Source organism: Psittacula echo, assembly GCF_963264785.1.
Source record: "Psittacula echo genome assembly, chromosome: 4".
Lineage (NCBI taxonomy): Eukaryota > Metazoa > Chordata > Aves > Psittaciformes > Psittacidae > Psittacula > Psittacula echo.
The window spans coordinates 24,618,944-24,642,265 of NC_137738.1; the positions used below are offsets into that span (position 1 = coordinate 24,618,944).

The 23,322-nt window shown below is 39.8% G+C and overlaps 1 protein-coding gene across 1 annotated transcript in view; it reads left to right on the forward strand.

The window, feature by feature from the left end:
• The window catches only part of SMYD3 (SET and MYND domain containing 3), a gene marked incomplete at both ends in the record, with an annotated part of 423,278 nt that extends 401,749 nt beyond the window's left edge, over positions 1–21,529 (forward strand). Inside the window, 2 exons of the mRNA XM_080614921.1 lie at positions 14,692–14,800; positions 21,428–21,529. Of these exons, the coding sequence (XP_080471047.1) occupies positions 14,692–14,800; positions 21,428–21,529 (211 nt within the window). The remainder of the gene's footprint in view (positions 1–14,691; positions 14,801–21,427) is intronic.
• Between the last annotated feature and the right edge of the window lie 1,793 nt (positions 21,530–23,322).

The window sequence follows — 23,322 nt, forward strand, 5'->3', positions numbered from 1 at the left end:
GTAAAATGATTTTATCTATATTCTATCATGTGGGAATTGAAAAAATTACGGTATGGTTATATTTAATCTGTCTGGGCTCATATTTTTAAATGCTAAGGCAATCTGCATATCTGCATGCACTCATTTAAATCTGCTTATGTCATGATATAAATACTTTTACTGCACGATAGTGTTCATGCTGTCACTGTACCTCCATGCACAGCAAAATTTCCCTCTTCACTCATCTCTATTCATAAACAAACCTCATGGAGAAGTTAATACTCTGCAGTTTTAAAGAATCTACTGTATCATGCTTCAAACCAGCAATGAAAAAGTTACACATTTTGCGAAATTTACTTGCATAGGTAGCAATATTTGTACTTAATAGCAACATACAAGAATCATCAAGCATGGGGAAACTATCTAGGACTTCTGTGTTGTAGCTAAATAGCTCTGTGTTTGGAAGTTGGCTTCGTTCTCACCTCTGTTCTGGAAGCGTACTGTTAAAAAGTCTGATATCCTTTAGAAATGTGTAACTTTGGGTTTCCTTTTCATGTAATTATTATCTTTGAACTTAAAATTTAAATTATGCCAAAAAATTGGAACAGTACTCTTGATGCTTTTTGAAGGGGAAGCCGTGGCCTAAACACCAAAGTAGTGGTCATTCAGCTTTAGGATGCAATCTAGAACATGCCTAGGGGAGGTTAAATGTATACATGGTAAAGCTGCTTGGAAAAGTCAAAGCAGGAACTTGTCCTTGGCTAAAGACAGCAGTTGATATAAGGGCTAGAACTGAGCCATATACCTTCTTATATGAAAATACAACTCTCATCAGCTGTTTATCTGATAATGGGCAATGTAAATAACTGTCCTAAATACCACAGACTGTGTTAAGGTATGTCATAGTTTTTGCCCACAAAAGTCTGCAGAAAGCCGGTAATCAATTAGCAGAACTGGTCTTTCATGTGAGTCAAAGTTCCTGGTCCTTTGACAGAGTCTTACAAAAAAGGAGAGGATATGGGACAAGAAAGTTATTTGATTAACCACCATAAGCAAAGAAAGAAAGAAGATACAGCTCCAAGGAAGAGCATGAAGTCCTTTTTATTACTGTCGTGGTTTAAGCCAGTCGGCAAGTCAGCCATGCAGTTTCTACTCCCCACCCCCCACACACCCCCAAGAGGGATGGGGAGGAGAATCGAAAGAATGTAACTCCCACGGGTTGAGATAAGAACAGTCCAGTAACTAAGGTATAACACAAATCACTGCTGCTAACTCCAGTAATGATAATGATAAGGGAAATAACAAGGGAAGAGAATACGATACCGCCCGCCGGAAATGAGCCCGACAGGGAGGAGGACGTGTCCTTCCGGGAAACTCCCAGTTACATCCCCGGGCATGACGTGCTGTGGTATGGAATACCTCTTTGGCTAGTTTGGGTCAGGTGTCCTGTCCCTGCTTCCTCCCGGCTTCTCTTCCTCCCTGGCAGAGCATGAGACTCAGAAAGTCCTTGGTCAGTGTAAACATTACCGAGCAGCAACTGAAAACATCCGTGTTATCAGCACTGTTCCCAGACTGAAAGTCAAAAACACAGCACTGCACCAGCTACTAAGAAGGAGAAAAACTGACTGCTACTGCTGAACCCAGGACATTACAAAAAAATTGCGGTGCCATGGTGCGCATCTGCAAAGTGACTCCAGGAAAGATCTCAATTTTTCTGGGAAGGGAGGTGCCAGCTAGCAGAGGCCTTTTTTTATGATCTATTGAGATACATATGGTCCAGCATGAAATACGAACTAGAAGTGAGACGAAAATCCTCAAAATGGATGCCATGAAAGCCAAGAGATAGCTAAGCCATATTTCAGAGAAATCACAAATAGATAATCAAATGGTGAGGTCCCATTGTGCTACTTTGCAAAGTAAGATGGAACATGACATTTTGTTTTTGCTTGAGGCAAGTAAATGCTGTTTTAGATTTTGATGCCTGACTCATGCCATGGATTCATATTTAATAGCAAAGACTCAGTACATGGTTTTCCTTGCAAAAGAGTATTGACAGATTCCTTTTCATGGCTGCCTCCTGTACCAATTTAGAAAGATGCCCTTTAGGCTGCAGAGATTAATGGACAGATCATAGATCAATGGGTAGTTTCCTGAGGCTTTATGCACAGTACACTACTGCATGTCTTCACATGTAATTTTCAATGTGTATAGGGAATGTACTTTGAAACAGCTGTTAGTGGTCTAACAGTTGCTTCAAAGATGTGTATCTTGCATGTAGGCTATTCAAATGAGCAATCAGCCTCCACAGAACATACCATTTTGATTATTGTAGGTAGACAGGGCCCTGGAGTGTAAAAAATATAAATGACGAATAAAAAGATAGCAAAAGGAGGTTAGAGAGAAAAAAGGCAACTTTGTGGGGTAAAGAATAGTGAAAGAAGAAAATGTAAAGGGAAGGATAGATAAACTAGGAAAGAAAGATACAAAAACTAGAAGAGGAAAATGGAGAAGAAAACAGGAAACAAGTATCTGGGAAGAGGGAGAAATTGGAATATCTTTTAACTGTTTGAAATAATGACTTGTGAGATAGATTGGAGATTCTGCCACAGACACAGCTGGTATGTGTAATGGGAAACCAATAGTGAATATTATACTAAAGTGCTTTAGCCAACAAAGGGGTACAACCTGGGACACAGGATGATATAGTAGTCCAGGACCTATAGATACGTTACCCTGGCAGTTTTGCTGCACTTGCAAAGCACCTTGCTGGAGCTGGCTATTATTTCTGAGCTAGAACTGTGAACCTTGTCTCACTGCACAGAAACTGCCTACTGGGAACTTTAGGCCAAGTTTTACAGAGTCTTTCTGAAGCTCAGTGGGGCAAAACTAACATTTGATAGAAAAAACAGTATTTCAAAGAGTCCACATGTGTTTCTTTTGCTCATTTTCTCCCCTCCACTCATCCATAAATCAATGTGCTAATTGCCTTCACACAATTGGCTGAGAGGGAAATGTGGTTGCTCACTGTTTCATAATTTTAGACTGCTACAAGCTATTTATTCATATGCTTTAGGCACGATAGTGCAGTTGGAGCCCTTCTTTTGTGCCTGCTGCCCTCAGTGAACAGGGTGCAAGGTAAATATTTATCAGATAATTTTGGAGGATTCCTATCAGAACTGTACTCTGCTCATGGAATGTCTGCCTGCAGCCTCCAGGGAAAAGAAGTTGGCTACAAAATGTCTGTGCCTCCACTGGTGCCTGAGCAAGTTCCATTGTAAGGGCTGGACTGATCAGGTCCCTGACAAGTAACTCCACAGGATTTGCTGTGCAGCTTCCAGGGAGGGTTAATTTGTTTGGTTTTCTGGTGGGCTCATGGCCAAATTCTTCAGTGTCGTATTCAGCCACTGTACTTGTGGTCTGGCCTGGAGAGGTGGCCACCATCCCATGGATTTCCTCACAAGGGCTGGAGTTTCCATGACTGGAGAAAACATTATCTTTCCAACAGACCCACTATGTATTTTTTTATCTAGCTGCTAAGTGAAAGGAAAACCAGTTAATTCTTTGAGAATATGTGTATCATGCCCTGTATTTTCAGCCTGTGAACTCTTTGTTTCTGTGAACTCCTTGTTTCTGCTTTTGCTTGAGATTTTTTCAGTAGGTCACCGAATGCATTGCACTTTGGCTTGAATGAATTGTTCATCCCTTGTCTTGCCTTGTCATGTCAAGACAAAAACCTCTAATGACCCAATCTAGGAACGCAATCCAAAACCTCATATGAGGAAATGCAATGCAAAATTCCTATTGGAGATTATCTTTTATCCTTCTGTATCACACATCTCTAAACAAGCTCCCAGTGGCTGGGACACATAACTGCAGCTAAGTCTAATTTTGCAAAACCTCAGAATCTTTAGGACAACAACATATGATTACAAAATGGTGGCTTGAGATTACAAATAATTTTGAGCCAAAATATAGGCATAAAATTTTGCTCTCTGTCCCAGACAGCACTGTAGGAAGAAAACAGTATTTGGATAAAAAATGAAACAAAAATCTTTTAATCCAAAGTACTATGCATTCTAAGTGATGTTTCGGAAACTTGGTTTTGTTTCTGTGGTGCTGATAATAATATTGTTTTATAGCTCTTAGAAACATGGTGTTTCATGATTTTCTTTTGCTAGCAAAAGGCAAAATAACCATGGAAGTCTATGCATCAAGTGTTAAAATCAATGGCATTGTACTGATTTATATCAGGGGAAAGTGTCTTGAGATATTCTGCTGTCTATAACATACATGTTGGATTTATCCATTGGAGACAATAGCTCACAGGCTAAACTAACTACTGTTACGAGGTACCGCATAAAGCTTGAAAGTATCTCATAAATCTTGAGAATTATTTTACTTTATATGAACTGAAATGTTCATTTCATGGCTCTATTTCCTCCTCAAGCAATCTTTTCTTAAAAAATTTTTACCCCTTACCCATTCTGTCAAGGTACATATGTACTCATCAAACAAGGTGTACAGCAAACATGGCTTTGCTTGAAAAATGCTTGCTCAATGAACATGCTACTTCCAATTACAAACAGAGAGTTCAAGCATGCCTTGGTCTTTTGAAGTGTTGCACACTGTTTTCCGTGCCATGAAGAGGCATAGTGGTGTAACATGAAAAAAAAATTACCTCCTTTATATTCAGCCAGCATTTCAGGCAGCACTTTAGAGCCTGGGAGAGATTATTGCTCATGATTGCTGTTCATAAAGTTCATAGCAGGTCTCCTTTCTTCTCCAAAGAATGCTATTTTACCCTTCCCTTTTCTTCCAGATTGTTTTATTTTCTAGGAAACTCTGGAGCAATTTGCATGCCTTTTGGGTCATGCAAGAAATTTCCTAGCCAGCTGAGCAACTGGATGGAAGTTAAGTGTACTCCAGCTCAGGCAGATGGTCTTGTTTAGCCGTCACATTTTAACTGTGTAGCTTACCAAGGATTTGTAGTTCTCTTTAGAATTAGTGCTAATAACTTGAACGTCTACAGAATATTCCTGTTGAACTCCTAAAACTCATCACAAACGTGATTAAATTTAGCCCACATATGAACTCCAATGAATAGATCAGTATTCTTATCTTAAAGATGGAAAAGCTGGGACACGAGGAGTAAGGCTAGATGAGATATCTGACATCAGGCAATGGAGTTCCTGTTCAGACATGCTGGTAACACCTTATGCATAAGAATCTCATGAAATTTTGTAAATGCTAATTCAGCTGTTATTGTTGCTGTTGTTATTGACAGTATGTACCCACGAAGCAAGAAAACCTGAAATGGTAGCTGGTAAAGCACAGGCTTGACAAATTTTGAAATGAATTGGGTGTGGGTGAAAACATAAAAAGGTTGTAAGAGAGGTGAGTCTGGAAGGCACCTGTGTGCTCAAAAATTAGGAGATGAGCCATCCAGATCCTGGCAGACAGCGAGATTAGTATCACTAGGTTCAACAGCTACCCAATGAAATCAAAAGCCTGTACAAGCCTGTACAATCAGAGCTGCATCAACTCTCTGGTATTGGGATGACAGTGAATGAGCATCTTGCTGGTGTGAAGACTGGGGTAGAGATCCCTGTTCTTGCTTTTTTCCATAACCCCTGTATTGCTATTAACGTGAAACTCTGTTGGTAAGTACAATGCTACTGTGGTAGTTAGTGCAAACAGGAATGTATTTACTCAGGGAACAAGAATAGCACTGGATATCATCTTGCTAATCAGATGCAGAGTAAATTCCTTTCTGTATTCACTTAGCTTCACTATTAGCTATGGATATGATACATTGCACTTTCAAAGTAAAAGTGGTGCTCAAAGAGCATCCTCACATCAGAAGAAACACTAAACAATTGACAAATAAGAACCATAGTATTTTAGAAGGGGGCTTCACCTCGAAGATTTAGGGCAAATTGTGATGGGAGAAAAAAGTAAAAGGAATGGAAAATGCTGTAAAAAGACAGTGTAGATTTGCTAAAAACAGATTGTGCAAGAGCACATTTTAGATAAGACAATATGATCTAGATGATACCATAGAACTAAGCTTCAATGAAGAATGTAATGGAGTCTTACAGAATTGTTGTCATTCTTGTTGATCATTTGCTCAAAAATTATAAGAAACGGTAAGAAAGTTGTGGGTTTGGGGAAATATCAAAAAAAGAGGGAGATTCATCTAAGTCCTTTCATAGTCTTCCACTGCTCTAAACTACAATCTTATAATTTGGAAATAGCAGACAAGGAAGAAGTTTGGTGATCGCTGACTTTTAACATGCCAAATGATGCAGTCATGGAAGAGGAAAATAAGAACCTGGACTTAGTTATTCATTTGCTTTTTGATCATAAATCAGCTGCACCCTTAGGTACTGGGTGGATGGTTCAATCAGTGTCTGAGTGACACAAACACCTTTTTATTTATTCTGAACATGCCAGTTAGTTGTTGGTTTCATCTGATAACTTCTGGGTATTATACAACAGTGATCATTCCTCATTTGCCTTTTCCATACTACCTGTGATTTAGTAAATCCATCAACAAGTCCTTCCACAGTTATATCTCATGTTATCAGTCTTTTGTATTACAACAGACTTCTGAGGTGATCTGAGATACTGGTGAGTGGAGAAAAGACATTTGCCACTGGAGATGTCAATATACATCCTTCCTTGTGCAGCTTGTGCTTGCACCTGCACCCACACATGCTTTCACAATCTCTCTGAAGTTTATTGACAATAGTATCAATTAGACGTGTGTGGATCTGATATGGGGGGGACTCATATTGTAGCAAAGGGAATCAGTTAGAAGAAAGTTATATGCAACTTGAATAAGGGATCCAGCAGTATATATATTTGCTTTTCACTATCTGGTTGATGAAGAGAGACCATACAAACCTATAGATCTGTGATCTGCTCTAAGAAAACTGGAGTAAAAACTTACATTGTTTGTATCTGCAGCCAGGCTTGTAGTTGTGTTCTCAACTATATGAGATATGGAAGGTGGGGCATTTTTCTTAACAGCTAGTTGTAACAGTCCACTGCTGGAGGAGAAGGTAACACCAAGGTCTGTCACAAATTACCGTGCTTCTAGTGTACATTTTCCTTTTGTATTTTCTTCTCTTCCCATGTGTATTCTCTTTAACTAGATTTCCCATTCCTTCTTTGCTGTCTTTTCTAAACTACTTCCATTTTCTGGCATTTTCCCAATATACTGTATATGGCTTTTAAAATCTTTTTATAAATCCTTTGATCTAAATTGTTGACTTTATTCTCTTCTGGTTATGAAAGGACTGAGACAGTATTTTCTTATCTGCAGAGACATTCTATCCTACCATCTTTAGCTGTAAAGATGGCAAGCTCATGACAAAAAAAAACCAAGATCCACAAGATGTTTTGAAGATCTGCCAGGCCACAGCAACAATCTATGCAAAATTTTTTCCTACTTCCATTGCAGAGTGAACACTCTTCCTTTCCTTAATACTTCTTAATACCAGAAGAAGACAGAACATTTGGACAGTTCAAACAGACAATGTAAGCATTTTAAGAGGATGAGTTAGACAGATCAAGAGCCAACATGAAAATTGCAGTTTATACCACCTCGTCATTTTATTGAAGTTATCATTCAAATCTTGGCAGAGCCAACATCTGGAACAATATCCATTTTAATGTGACATAAATTATCACCGTAAGGAATATGGCAGGATGATCAGCAGCTAGAGAGAAATCATTTCTGAGATGGATAGCTGAAATTTCTTGAGAATTCAGTCGGTTAAGAAGTGTGATTGCTTATTTGGTCACATCAGTTAGATTACTAAAACAAATAGCAATTGAACAGCATGAGATGCAAATGTGATGAAAAATATTTTGAGCCATAATTTCATCTGTCTAAATCCTGAATTGTTTCCAGTGGCATTTTTTTCACTGAAATAACAGGACATTTCTTGAGTGAGGACAGAATAAATAAACCCAGAAAAATAAATTGACAATCTGGCACAAAAGTTCCGAAACTGAGGTTACTGTCTCTACATTTCATTTGCAAAATGCAGGAAGGCTGTAAAACATATAAAACTACACTTGCTTTCATTTGGATTGGCAGAGCCGGACAGATAGGCAAGACAGCATAGATACAAGAACTGGGCTCTGCATCCTAAAGTTACTGTGGGATCTAGGTTCCACTCTTGGCTTTCCCAGACATTTTCTCTTGTAACATTGGACAAACCACTTCATTTCCCTGGGCGTCCGTGTTTTATCTGTGAAGAACAAAGGCTGTTCATGCCATGCTTTTTAGTGCTTGATGTGCATGATAAGGCTCGTACATGAATTGTGGTCACTGGTGAGAATTTCAGTGCTGGGGATACTGAGAATTTTTCCAATACAGCAATAATACAGATAGAGAGCACATATAAATTAGACTGCAAAAATGTACATCAGGATATTTTATAAGAGTATGGAGACTTTCAAGTGAACTCTGATCTGTTAGGTCTACACATCTCTACTGATATCAGGCCCCGGCTGGCTCAGAATATGATGCTTTCTGCTGTTATTTGGTTAAAACAGAAGAAAAGGGAGCCTCTTAGTGGTAATTAATAGTTTCAGGTAATAGTAACAGAAAGTAACTTTTCCTGCTTTAGTTTGTAAGAGATTTTCCATCATAAATCTTCTAGTAATAATAATGTCTTACCATCACTGGCAAACCTTTTTTAGAATGCTTAAGGGATGTGCATTAGCAGTTACCTACAGCAGAACTTCCATGCTAGTGCTGAGAAGCTGATCCCCAAATCCAACTGAGAGAGGTCAAATATGGGAAAAAAAATAGAAAAGAATGATGCCAACATTAAACTCTTCACTAAGGCTTTGATTGCCTCCATGAGACACTGTGATGGAGAGATAAAATGGACAATAAACATTTTAGGGCAGCTGGAGTGTATCAGGCCTACCACAGGTGAAGGATTTAGTCTGCTACTCCAAAAATTACATGGCTGCTGCAGAAGGTATAAGGGTAGTTGTAAGATATTGAACTTATTTAAACCTAGCTTACTTTATTTGCTAAGAGAAGAAAAGAGAGAGAGAGAAAGAGAAGCCAGAAAGAATAAGAGGTCAACACCATTATTATTCCAAGAAAAAGCACATTATTAACATGAAAGCCAGGCCAGTATTCTTTTGGAAGGCTTTCACAGGGACCCTTAAAGATTGTTCACAAGTTAATATAGATATATTGCCCTTAAAAAGTCTACAGTTCCAACTAGACTTCAAATACTTAGCATGCAAAATAGTCACTTCATAGTTCAATGTCAATAACACATTCCCACTTCCTCCAAAAATAATCCTGTAACCTTGTTCCATTTCAGGCAAAACTCTTGCATAGAGCTCGTGCTTATTAAAAAATACTAATATTGAGCAAATTATGTATAAAGCTGCTTAAGATCATTTTCTATAAATAGAACATTGCTTGTTAAGCAGTATTTCAGCCTGAAATTGTTGGTTTTAGAGCAGGAATTGGTAGATGAATTTCTGTGTAGATCGGACTGAACAGCTGCAGCACCTTTGTCATTAAGACGTGTAAAACTTCTAAATGAGCACAGTTTATTTACCTGCCTTATGTTCCTGATGCATAAGATTTCTTTGACTATTCATAAAATTACTGGTTCCTCCCTGGAAATGCTGGTAGATACCAAATGTTTCATACTTTTAGCACGAATACTCATTTGTCCTTAAATTTGTCCTAAAAATGTTTCTAATAATTCACATATTTAGACGCCATCAATCATCCCAGCCAAGGAGTAGAAATAATATCATGTGAATTGGGTGACCAGTCTCACATCACTGAATAATGAAAACAAACACAAATAACTGGACAACATAAAAAGATTCCTAGGCTGCAGTTAGATGAAAAACTTTGCTGAATGCTGAGCAGGTCAGAAATCAACAATGAGCTAAAGAGAGAAGGTTGAGCTTAGAAGGCTGAACTTACTGGGTATTATATTTGTGCTGAACATTTCCACCAGCTGTAGCAAGTACATTTCTGTAATGAGGCTGATGCTGTCCTCTTTGCATTCTGTTCCCCACATTTGCTGAAGCCCAGGAGCCTCTCTCCTCTTAATTCCTTCTCTGTTGCTGGGGCTTCTAAACTGCTTTATATTTTTTATGCTGTCATATTTACTTGCACTAAAAGGTACTGCAAACCAATTTACAGTTTTTTATCACAACACTTTTTACATGCCACCATTTTAAAAAGCCTTATAATATTTCCATTTTAAACCCTTATTTCAGGCTTTATAAATTCTGCCCGCTTCTAATTACATTGGGCTGAAGACAGCAGTGTAAATGTTAACCCCACAGACTGATTTACAAGAAATGGTAGGTGTCTATTTATTTTAAAATATGAGGCATCAGAAAAGGCAGTGATTTTGCATAGTCTCTTTTATTACTACTAGGCTTTAATACACAAGAGAACACAAAAGCTCTGATTATTTACCTATCCTGTAATGGGAGATAAGTGTAATTAATGGAACCACAGTATTAAGAAATAGAAAGAACTGGCTAAAATTTGTCTAGAGTTGTTTTTCTACATTGTCCTTTACATGAGAACACAAGGGATTGCTTGGAGATGGTCAGAGCTAATATACAGAATGAAGAAAAATATTTTTTTCTTTATAATGTATATGATCAGTGACTGTTCTGGGATTAATCAAGGCAAAACTTGTGGCTGAATTACATATATGAGTTATTTATTTCATGGTGTATTAGAAGCAGCTATTGAATTACAGAGTATGAGCCATATCTTTGCCTAGTGAAAATTGGTACCCTTGTGTTTTGTGAATGAAAAGCAGGAACTGCTGGTGCCTGAACAGTGGAACATTGGTACAAGCTACCTGGAGACTAGGAAATAGCTGTCATTTGAGATTTTGAATAGTAAGCTTAACAGTGCCTTCTTTGCCTCACTGTTCACCTACTAAGTCACACCTCAGAATAAAGGTTGAGCCAGGGATTACCTGAGAGTGTGACCCCTACAAACCCATCAGACCCAATTCATCTCCAGCAAAGGCATTGAGAGAGCTGGCCAGCTTGCTCACTAGTATCTTTTCAAGGCCGAGAACACCAGAGAATTAACAACCAAGTTAGGAAATTACAGTCCACGTGGGTAGAGAGATAAAAAATTGGTTGGGTGGTGGGAGTGAGAGAGCATGGCTGCTGGATCATATCCTGTTTGGATGTCAGTAAAAGTGGGGTACTGCAGGGAGGTGGACCTGGGACTTGTCCTGTTTAACACCTTTATGACCTGGAGGAGGCAACAGAAGGCCTTCTGTGAGGTTTGCAGAGGACATCAAACTGTGGAGACCCATCCATAGGCAGGAGGGCAGGCTGGAGGGACAGGCCAGCATGGCTGCTGTTTGTCATAAATGGGAACAAAACTGTGCTGCCTTATAAAAGCAGAAGACAGGATGCAAAATGTACAAATTTTTCTCAGCTTCCTCCAGTCCTCTTGTTTACAGTGCAGCTTTACTTGCTAGCTGTTGTATTCTGTTTAATCCCTCTTTGCAAGTGAACTGCTGGGCACTGACCAGTCCCAAGGGCCAGAAAACATCACACAACTATCTTTATTTGAGCTTTCAGTATGTTACTGTTCTCCTTCCTGTCCCTCAGGCCCTGGTAAATCTCGTAAAATCCTTTTCAGATAGAAATCCTGCTCTTCCCAAGCTGTAACATGTTTTACAGCATGTATTTCTCTATAGCTGTCATAGTCTTTTGTTGACAGTCTTAAGGTACCAGTTCCTTGGCTGGTAAATGTCTTCCTTATTCTTAAATTTATCCACTTTGTTTTGTTCAGAGCAATGTGTGGGGATAATAAATTGGCTCACAAGTACATGCCACTGCTTCTTAGTTCTTTCTGCCATGCCAGTCCTTCATAATACTGAATCCTAGGGATGCCTGGAAGAAGCCAGCAGCATTTTTCCCACTTACACATTTCCCAGAAGATGTGCAAAGCTGTCTGTATTTCTCTGGTAAACTCACTCAATGGATGTGCTTCCACAAAAGGTGTTCCAATGCTTTAATAGATTTATTCCAGAATATGATAATAATCAGTTGTCTCAAATGTCAGTTTTAAGGCTTACAAAATGTAACTATGTACATGCATAAGATCAGAACATAAATCAGCTCAGTAAAACAGCTTTGTAAATATTTATGAGCACAAGGTTCTTTGTTTCACACTTATTCCTTCTGTGTCCTCATCTTAAATTTTCACTTGCTTAAGTTTATAGCTGGTAATCTGGGCCGAGTACCTGACACTGCTAAATCACAACCTGTTTTCTCTGGTCTTGCATATATTACATTCCTAAATCTTCATCTATTGCATGTGAATGTATGATCTATAGAAAGAAACCTGTTTGCATGGGAGGCCAGATTCTGAATTCTGATGGTCATGTGTGAAGTTTCACAGGCACCACATTGCTAAACTAAAGCAATAGCCTGGATTTGTCTATGTGAGCTGCCTTCCCTGAGGTGACTGCAGGTGAGGCAGGACCCAAGTTCTCTGTTTAAGTTGGTATTTTGAAAGGAACTGGTTATTCAGGAGGAAGAGCAAAAGGAGAGACATTAAAGAGGTGCTTGAAAGGATGAAGGGTAAAGGTATGAAACAAAGGAGATGTGAAAAGACTGCGAAGGAGCAGTGGGAAAAGAATTATGGCTATCAGGATACAGCACAGACAGTCTAGTGGGGGCTGCAAATATGAGTTATCATTTCATGCAAAACTCTGCTTTCCTGGCTCCTTCTCCCGTGGCTGTGATCCTTGCCCCAGGCACTCTGGCATTTCAGTGGCATAGAGGAGAGGGAATGACTTTTTTACTCCTTTATTTTCGGTAGCCAGAAGTGAGGGCAGAAGTACACAATTGTAGGGGCATCGGGTTTTTTGCAATTTTTACAACGTTGTTCATGTGCTCACTACTCCCATTTGTGCCATGTTAGTGCTGCAATTTCTATTACTGCTCACTGATTCACACCAAAATGTCTGATTTAGTTGCATGTTCTCCCTATTTCACTAGTAGCAGATACCATCATGTTAATTGATAATAACCAGAAACAAAAACTAAAAATAAACCTGATAATTTTCTAGTGTTTGTTTAACCACATCCTTGAAGTTCCTCAGTTTGGACTGAGATAAGTGCTACCAGTTTTGTCTTCTGGTTTCTCCAGCCTTTTTGAACTGCAACCCACGATGGGTGTGAACAGGTGGTACTTGTGGCAATTCAGCGTGGATTATTCTCATTGAGGAGCTGGTTTCTTGCTTCATGAGAGGCTTTGGCAGATTAAGAGCTGTTGCTCATGAGATCCTGCCAGACATGCTTCCCATGTGTTTCTGTATGTCCTCACTGAAGCTGCATGGGATCAGCAGAGAAGGGGGGTTTGGGTGTGAAAACAATTTCCAGGATGTTTACACATCTTCGTTTGAGATTTGTAAGGGCAGCCAGATACACTGCCATTTAGACAATTACTTGTATTTAATTGTGCTTGCATTTTCATTAGTGAAAAATAATGGAGAAAGAGGACTAACTAATTTTCATGCAGACTTATCAGAAGATTCCTGTACAGTGTACAAATTTACATGGTTTAATGTCTTAGCGTGCATTTAACCATACTCATGTGCAGTTAAGTGTTTTTCTGACTGCAGTGGTACCATTCATTTGCAATTCCTCTGAAGTCCTATGATCACAGGTTTGGTGCAAACATAAAATACATTCTCCAAAGAGTAGATTTTGGGAAGCTTATTGGCTCTTCTTCTTGAAATTTTGACAAATTTTGTGGTTTTTTTAGACACTCCTTAAGCATATTGCTAGTGTACTTGAGGAAATAAAATGCTCCTTCACCTCACATTTCCTACTGGCCAGTTCCAAGCAAGTCACATCCACAGCTTTCTGCAGCCCCCAGATTGCTCTCCCGAGATACTGTGCTCTCCATGTCCAGGGATATGGTGAGATCCAAGTGTTGTGGCCACCATGAAAGCATAATTTCAAGAGATATTGAGAGGAATTAATGATGGCATTGCTCTCTGTCTACTTCCTAGAAGAAAAAAGGAAAGCATAGTTCTGTTTTTATTAACTCCAATGAGACTGATGGAAAACCTCTGCTTCTGTGAAATTAAGAACGGGAGTATATCCTCACACTAGCAGATACCTTGTCTAGATGCACAAGCCAAGTCTGAGATATTTCCTTGGGCATGCAGCACCATCTTTTTCTGCAACAGGGAGCAGCAAGCAAACCTTCAGAAACAGTGGCCTCTATCCTACATACCTGCTTCCCCTGCAGTCCCTCTCTTTCATCTTGGAGGATCCATGACTGGATTCCATGCTGAAGCTTCTTCTTAAAATTGTACCTCTCCAGAGACCTGAGATTGTGAACGACCTCTGTTTGCAGCATTAAGTACAGTAAATGCTATTGTATTATCCAACAGTAGCAAATTAAATAATCCCACTCCTGTCAGTTTCTAACAGGATAATGCTAAAGGCATTCCTCTGAGATGGAGAGTAATAGTTTGCTAATTCCCCTCAGTATTTCATGCTTCTCAGTAGTGCAGCTAATTTTCTCTGAGTACCTTATTAACATTCACAATAACTTTGCAGTCCCACCCTAATAGCTCTCTGCAGAGGCAGTGACTGTGAAGGTGAGAGCTGACAGTGACATATTTTTCATCCTTTTCTCTGCAGTCTGTATTATCCCGGTTTCCATCCGCTAAGGGCTGTCCAGCTGATGAGAGTGGGTAAACTGCAGTACAGTCAAGACATGTTTCCTCAAGCGCTGGAGACCTTGAAGCAGGTCAGTATTACAAACTGTTTTTTCTCTGTCCCCCTTCCTCACTTCCCCCAAACCTGCCATGTGTCCCCCCCTGCCTTCTGCTCTGACTGTATCTCACTGCTTTTTCCATCCTATGTTTCCCCAGGCTGCAGCTGAGTGTGGTGATGGGTCAGTGTTGCTCAGCGTTTCAGGCACTGACTTCCTCTGGTATCAGTCACTGCTAATTACAGTTTAATAGCTCAGAGGTGCCTGGATGACAAATTACTATAGATCTGAAGAGATAAAAGTATCTTAGTGCCTCAAACTCTCCTTCTTACCATAGCAAAGTGAATCTGGGAGCACTGAAATTACAATAGGAGCAGAGCTGCAGATTCTACCCTCCTTATTCCCTATCGAGGATCTGTGATTTCAGATTGGAGAACTTTGTCTTTAATGCCTGTATTTTATTGTGAGCTGCACTCAAATCAGCAGGCATGCTTCTTGATCCCTCCTATTCCTGTATCATTCATCATCTTTCTCCTCTTTGATCTGTTTTTGCAGCTGGTGCTTTGGTAGTTACATTTCAGCTTTAAGCCATCCCTCTTGTAACTGAGCCGACTTTTATATTGATTTCCTCCTACCTCAGGCTCTTATTTGTCCTGCCATTTTATTGCTGTTAGTATCATCTTAAATATATTGAAAACTGTCCTTCCATATGCAACACATCCTCAGGAAGTAGGCTCTCACTCGCTGCCCGTCTTCAGTCCTTATTCACTGCTAGGGTGTTTTTCTCCCTCCTGGAAGATGTGCTGCCTCCAGTTTCCCCCAGAGAGGTCTTACACTTATTCCCTTATATTATTATTGATTGGCCTATGGTCAGCTTGGCCTGAAGACAGTACATACTCTGTGTGGTTCCCCTCTCATCTTTCAGCCCACCTCCAATGCCTGATGCAGCCTTTGTTGACATTGCTTTTGCTGGGTGCTGCAGAAAGCCACCTGGCCCAGCTACTTGCCTGTTGCTGCTGGGCAGGAGAAGGTCCCAGTCAGTATTTCAAAGAGGTGCAGAAGCTGGCTGTATGTCCCATTTGTCTAATGTCCATACAATATGAAGAGCTAATCTTTTTGGTAAAGAGTTAGAGCAGCCACTTGGAATAGAGGGGACTGGGTGTCTGCACTGAAGACAGGGTGAGAAGTGGGTTTTACTCCTGCCTGGATCGCCTATAAAGTTAGTATCAGTCATGACTGTCTAAGTAACTTAGTATTTTTTACTTACTTTTTCAACCCCTCTATCTATTCGGTTTTAACTTCTGATTAATTATTCAAGCTGAATAGCTTATAATTTCCACCTGCTGAAATAATAAACTAGTATTTAATATGATGCCAGTCTTACTAAGTCTTGGTGACTTAAACTTTCACTTCATATATTTAACTTAAATTATGTCCAATTCTGATCATTAAAAAGCAGATGGAAGAATAATCAATTCTATTTTCCATTATTATTTGGAAGTAAGTCATATATCTGTCATGTGCAAGGTAATCTGGTCTGCTATTTCCCACATAATGTTTATAAACCTTCAGACTTTCCTTTTTAGCAGGTGGAATGAGACCCCAGTTAGAGGAGCTTCTAGTTTCATCGATACTGCTGCAATATATCAACAAGTTTTCTTCTAATTGCATTTTAATAGGATACTGCATTAAATTAAAGTGGAGTGAATTCCTCTAGAGACATCTGAATACTTTTTATCATTGATGGTGGAAGTTGTGACTGGGTTTTTTATGTTTTTAGTGAAGAAGTTTCCCATTACAAGCCAGATTGCTGCTGTATTATCCTTTGAGTACTGAGCAATGCCTAACACAGAAAACTTTTTTCAAGCTGTGATCTCCTCTTTCCCTGAAAAGGAAGAATAATGTGCTGCTCACTATTCTATGCTGTACCTCAGTGCATCTCTAACTGTGGTTGAAAGCCATTAGTGGTCCACAAGGACTCTAATGTAAGTGCTCTACAACTAAGATGCAGAACCATTTATAATTTAATCCTGTTGTGGTTTTGCCTATTTCAGCCTCCCCCTTTCACCCGCATTCATGAGACAGGGAAAGACTGAACTCCCAGTCTCTGGAAGCACAGCTGAGTGGAGGAAAAACTTCCTGTTTCTCCATACATCTTGTAAGCACAGGACACATTTCTTTGGATGAGATAGGAAACTGATTCCCTTCATTGCTGTCTACACTGGAACAAATTAGAGCAAGATATAATTTCCAGTTTGTTGTGAGTAAAGGATGTGATTCCTAATATAATTCCCATAATGTCTTAGAGTTATATGAGAACAGAGTTTGGCCCTTTGTGATTAGATGTGTCAACAGAGCATGCCACATGCTCAGAGCAGAAACTCCATTACCTTCTCTGCTTCATTACTCTTCTTAATACACTCTGACACTGAATAGCACCCTGTTGGAACCCTCATCAGACTAATTTCATTGTGGCATTAAGGAGAAGGATGTGGAAGGTGCAGAGGAATTGAGATCTGAGTGAAATTCACCTCACATATAAATCTCGTTTAATCAGGCACAGACGCAGAGCTGCTGGGGATTGACTGTCAAGCCTAGCAGATCTTCATACACAGCTCTGCAGCTGTAATCCTGTTCTCTGTTCCACCCATTGTATACTATCACTGTCATATCACTGTCATATCATCCTTACTTCTAGTGCCCTGTGGGTTTAGCTCTCTGCTCTGCATCCCCAAAGAAGGCTTAAATAATGTGGAGGGCTTTATATTACCCATTAAAAAGAAATCGTACCCTAAAGTATATTAGGCCCTGCAGAATCTAATGTGACAGGTTTTGAAAATAGAAGTGCTGGAGAGAGGCAACACTCTACTTCTGGAATAAAACCTGAAGGTAGCCCCTGGTTTATTGTACAACCAATTTCCAAAGTTATATACATCTGTTTATGAAAGATGTAATGGTGGGAGGAAAAACAGGATTATAGATCAGGAAAACCTTTGTCAGCAAAGACCGGAGCTGTCTGAGAAACCTAATTTAAATAACCTGGAATAACTGTAAAAAGTGGCAATAACAAAAATTGCAATAGGCTGCCTTGTGAAGAGGAAAGCTTCTCAACTGGGAAGCAGCAGTCCTGTGGAGCTCAGGACAGATCTGTGTCTCTGGAGCTCATGGGAGCCCCCAGCAAGCATCTGGATTTGTCCTGAGGTGCACTCACATAGCATAAACATTTGCTAGGTGTCACATGTTACCTTCAGTGCACCTTCAGTTGCTGTAAGCTCACCTGTTTGGTTGCCAGTAACCTGTGTGGAGCTGGACTCAGTTTAGAAGGACAGGCAGGATGCAGTGGGGAAGGCTTGAATTCAAGGAGAAAACTTAATTTCTGAGTGTTGCTTCCTCAGGGCGAGCTGGTGAGTGCTGCAGTGTGTCTTGCTGCTGTTCTGTCCTCTGGGCTGTGGTGGTGGTGGCTGCCTGAACCCACCGCTGCCCTTCCCTGAGCAGGGCAGTGGTGCCCAGCCATTGAGCAATGGCTGTTGGGGACAGGGGATGGCAGGCAGGAGGATGTGCACACGTGTGACACTGGCCAGTTTCCCCTGCAGACCCTGTACTTGCTGGCACAGTCTCAGGAGCACCTTTGCCCTCCCACAAGCTGATGGGCATGGCCCTGCCTCATGAAGGCCTGCAACAAGTACAATATCATCTCTCTTTTTGCTGTAATCTCTGGTGTGGAGGCAAAAGGCACAGAAATTGGGGTAAAATCCCTCCCAGGTTTCAGAGCAACACTGAAGAATGTTTCTCTGGGTGTTTGCTTTAAATGCCGAATTGTTTACCAAGCTGTGGTTGATAGTAACTGTGATATTTCTTGTTTTCTTATGCCTGCTTTAACAAGTGTCCCCTTCAGTCAAGAGAGATGGAAAACCACAGATACTCCCTCTGAAATGCGAGCCTTCATTTCATGCTGTTTTGGTGTGTGGCCATTGGCTTTCTGCTTTCCTTGTGATGGAGCGGAGCAGTCCTGCATCTGCTCATGGTTCCCTGCAGCTGTGGTGATGGGCATTCCCACCCATCCGCATGCAAATCAGGCATAAACGACTGTGCTGCATTTCATTTGCATTCATAGAACAACAGCCATACCACTAATCTAATGGGTTTTACATTCTTCAGGGAGACAGTATGTGGTTTATGATATTGTGGCCTGTGTTGCTGTCTTGAGATTACTATAGTTTTTCATAATTAGTTTTGCTCTTTTTGCGGGAGGAAGACCACACAGAGCACAAGACTCTGCTCAGCCCTGACTCTGCTGGTTAGCTGTGCAATTTAGGAGAGCAGGGGAATGTTTAGAGGGCCTGCATGTTCCTACTTCTGCCCAGTAAAACACTCCCTTGTTTTGGAGGTGAATTATGCCCAGTTTTGCACCAAACTTTGCAAAACCAGCTTCATAACTTGATGCCAGTTTAAATTGGGAATTACAGAAGTCATTGTTATTATAACTTCTGTGCAGCTGGTTTTGACTCCTACTGCAGTGTGTGAGACATGATTTTCTCCCTGACGAAACAAAAGGATAAAGACTGGGTGCATTGATCTACCATCCTGAGAAAAGAAAGGAAATGGAAAGGAAATGTTGCAGGTGACAGATAAGTCAGCAGTAGTAGCATTATCCCAAAATTAGGTGTGATATTAAGGATTTTTTTTTCCTTTTACCAGAAGCACATCCGTATGGACATCTCTGGCTGTGCATCAGGGTGGTGCAGGTCCAGGTTCATCACTAAATGCCTGACCCCTGTCCTATAGGTAGGCTGAAGATCAAGGTCAGCTGCCCCGGGACTCTGATTCACATGTAGCCAGACGCATAGCTCTTAACATATGTCATTCACAATAAATCCATCAGCCTTCTTGGCCAGGGCATGAAAAAGGCTGTGCACCAAGTGTGCCTGGATCCATGGCCAGTTCACCTTGCCACTTTGCTCTAGGGTGAGTGATCCTCCTCCTTCCTAGTTAGCATGGGTGCAGCTAAGTATTGCTGCACTGCAAAGCTGCACCGCAACATGCACAGGATTCCTCCTGCAACTATCCTGGTCTGCACCATCCAGGGATTCCTACACCACGCAAGTGTTATTCAGCTACTTATTAAAAAAACCCAAACCCTCTTGTACTGCTTAATACCTCACACTCCACTATGTTGAAATGCTCCTATGATCTATTCTCTACAACATTTCCCCAGTACGTTAAATTAGGAAAAGCAGAACACTAAGAACAATTTAGGTAATCTTTTCAGGAAGTGTAATTATGACAGTTGTAAATGTTTTGCAAAAAAAAAAAAACATGACCAGCTTTGTATTTCTGCTAAAATAGAATTAGACAAAAATTAAGGTTTCCTAATTTTTTTGGCATTTCTAATGGTGATGAAAGCATTTACATTGTTCTGTTAGTTTAACTGAGTATTTTATCCTTTAGTAGTAGTGCATTGTGGGAGCTCAGAACGTATTTGACTCTTTTTACAGTGCCATGCACACTCTGATTTGTTTTGACTGCCATTTCAACTTGTTCTTTCAGTCTTTTGCTGCCTCCCTCTTTTTTTTCTAAGAATTAGGTAATTTGAAGCAAAATAAACTGTGTTAGATTTTCCATATGCTTGCCAGTCTCTAGAATGTGGAAGCTTTCATTTCTTTGACCAAAGAATATATTTATTTTTATTTTTGTCTTTCCAACTTAAATAAGGCCCCTGCCTCAACTTTTGTTTCCAAAAAGATCCTTTTTCTGCAGTCCAAAGCTGATTTAGCTGAATTTTGTCAGCTGACTGGACCAGGAACTCCTTGAAACCCAGGCTGCATTTTGTTATTGACAGTTACTCAGTTTGGAATAAGAAAAATCTCTGATGTCTTTTCTCCTACCAGTACACTTCCAGCTCCCTTGGGTTTTTTTTTCAGAAGTGCCAAATCCATTTCCATCTGGTACTTCTCTTTTTGCAGGAGGAATTTAATAGAAGGAAGAAGCAGAAATGTCATATGAAAAGTGATGATCTAAACACAAACTAGGCAAAGAGCATTTCAGACATATCTGTGGCAGGGAATCAGCAAGCATAAATTGGCCTAGCAATAGAAAATGACAAACACACAGAGAAAATAATCTCTGGGAAAAGTAGCAAAGACCCATTCCCCTGCATGCCTTTTATAGTGTAACTATTAATGTACTCATTTGTTTGATGCTATGCATCGTTTCTCCTGATACAGTTAAGGCACTTTATTCCATTGGTTAAGCATTAACACATTTCTATTTACAGGACTTCAAGGCTATTAACATGATGGGCTTCACAGTTATCTTTTAAATAATGTATCAAATCCTTGGGTGCTGTAGTTGACCGATCTTAAAATGGCCTTTGTGCCTCAGTGCAAAATATCTTCTTTTACTATTCCAGACATCCATCTGTGCAACATACTAGTGGGCTTTAACACCTAAGAATAATGTACCAGTACTACCTCCTTCTTTGTCAGGGACAAATCATTATGCACTTTGGGATGCTTCACTCCTATTCCTACTATGCCATGCATTCAAGCCTCCACTGCCAACCACTTGAGGACCAGTACCTATATCCCTACTCTACTGCAAGGACCAACCCCTTTGTATGGTCAGCACAATAACTAATGTGTCCCTTTCTGTTCTCTTCTCAAGGCCTATAATATTATGAAGGTGACCCATGGGACAGATCACAGCCTGGTGCAAGCCTTGATGGAGATAAAGGAACAGTGTGAGGCCATCATGAGAATACAGTGAAGATAGCATCTAGTCTGGAAAACAAAATATTCAAGGATGAAGGAAATCAAATGCTTTTTATTGCATTAGGAAGCTTCTTGATGATTTTGCCTTTTTTTCATTATGTCCTACTTGCTTTACAAAAATGTTTAGTATTTGTTAGTTTTGCTGTGTGATTGAATTATGTTTGGAGGAATATCAGGAATTTTCAGAGGATTTTTTTTCCTACTAAACAATCTAATTGACAGTGCCTAATTATCAATTTACAACAGCTAATTTAATTGATAATAACTATTGGGAAATGCATAGAGTCATCATCAGAGTTATGAAGTAATGCAATTCCATTGATATCAGCAGTCACTTTTTTATACCAGTTTATGCCTGCAATAAAGGATCTCATGTCGGACATATTATAAGCAGAGAGAATGTTTTTTTCTCTTTCCCTTGCCTTTCGGTTTGGTTTCCAAAAGCCTGATCCAGTGCTCTTTGACATTAAATAAGTTTCTCAATGTTCTAAATGAGATTTTCTTCTCTCCAAATATGCCAGGGTTCTGCTGCTCTTCTTGCATTTCAGATGTTATGATATTGTTATAATATATAAATATGACATGTTATATATTAATTATATATAATATTGTTATAATATATAAAATGGACTCAACAAAAAATTTAATCGAAAGTGTATCTATGTGGAGTCGAAATGGCTTACTCTGTTTTGTTCCTGTTTTGACTGCTACAGGAGTTTCTTACTTCATACCAGTTTTAAAGAGAGATTTGGACCTGTTAGTTCAGTGTTATGCTCTCTAGACCTTTCTGAGCCTGTGGGGTTTGGATTTCACTTCTCCAGATAGTGAAGTTCTAAGACCTACAGATGACCGCTGAATTCGGAGGTCATCCTTGGGGGAGAGAAAGATGTCTTGAAAAGCATGAGTGCCCCATTTTCCCATGCTCATCTGTGAGAGAGTTATTCTTGCCAGAGCTGCTGGCTTCCATTTTTAACAGAGAAACAAATGTTAACAAAAGCCAAATATTTATGAGGAACATTGAAACCTAAATAATTTAAGGCCTTTGAAAGTATCACTTCAGGTGTGTTACTCCTCTCTAACAATTTATTGCTACTACTCCAGCCGTGACTGTTATTTCATTAATCCATCGTTGTTGTAAAGTCAGGCTTTTTTCACACCAGTAACTTGACACCATTAATTATTACAAGATGAGAACACATTTAAAAAGAAAATGAACACTCTGGGCATAATTTATAGCCGTTAGCATGAATGCCAATGCTCAGGAAGATATCTCCTTTCAAGGAGCTTAAATTTGTTCCAGCATATGGAGCGTTCACTTGCCCGGCAGTAACATGCAAGCAATAACCTATGAAATGCAGTACATTTCTAGAGTACATAGAATGGCTTGATGCCAGAGGCCAAGTCATATCAGCCACCCAAGAAGTGCAGTAATCCTCGCAGAAATTCACTGCTTGGTTGGGTCTTCTTGCTATTATGAAAAGGAAATTATCTGGGGGTAAAGGTCAGGTTTTTGCATTTATTGGGATTTCTGACAAAGTAATGGCATCACTGATGTGCAATCAGAAAATGTGAGGGGTGCACAGTCTTCAAGAGCTATTTTCTGGTTTTAAAGGGGCACATGTATATTAGATTTTATGTGCTTTTGCTTAAAGAGTTTGCTTATGTTATCTCATGATTACATACCTGATACTAAGATCTGCAAATGGGAGGAGCTTCAGAATAAAAGGTGATACATTAGTTTATGCAGGACGTACAGCTCACAGCTCTTGTGCATACAGATGAGTTCAT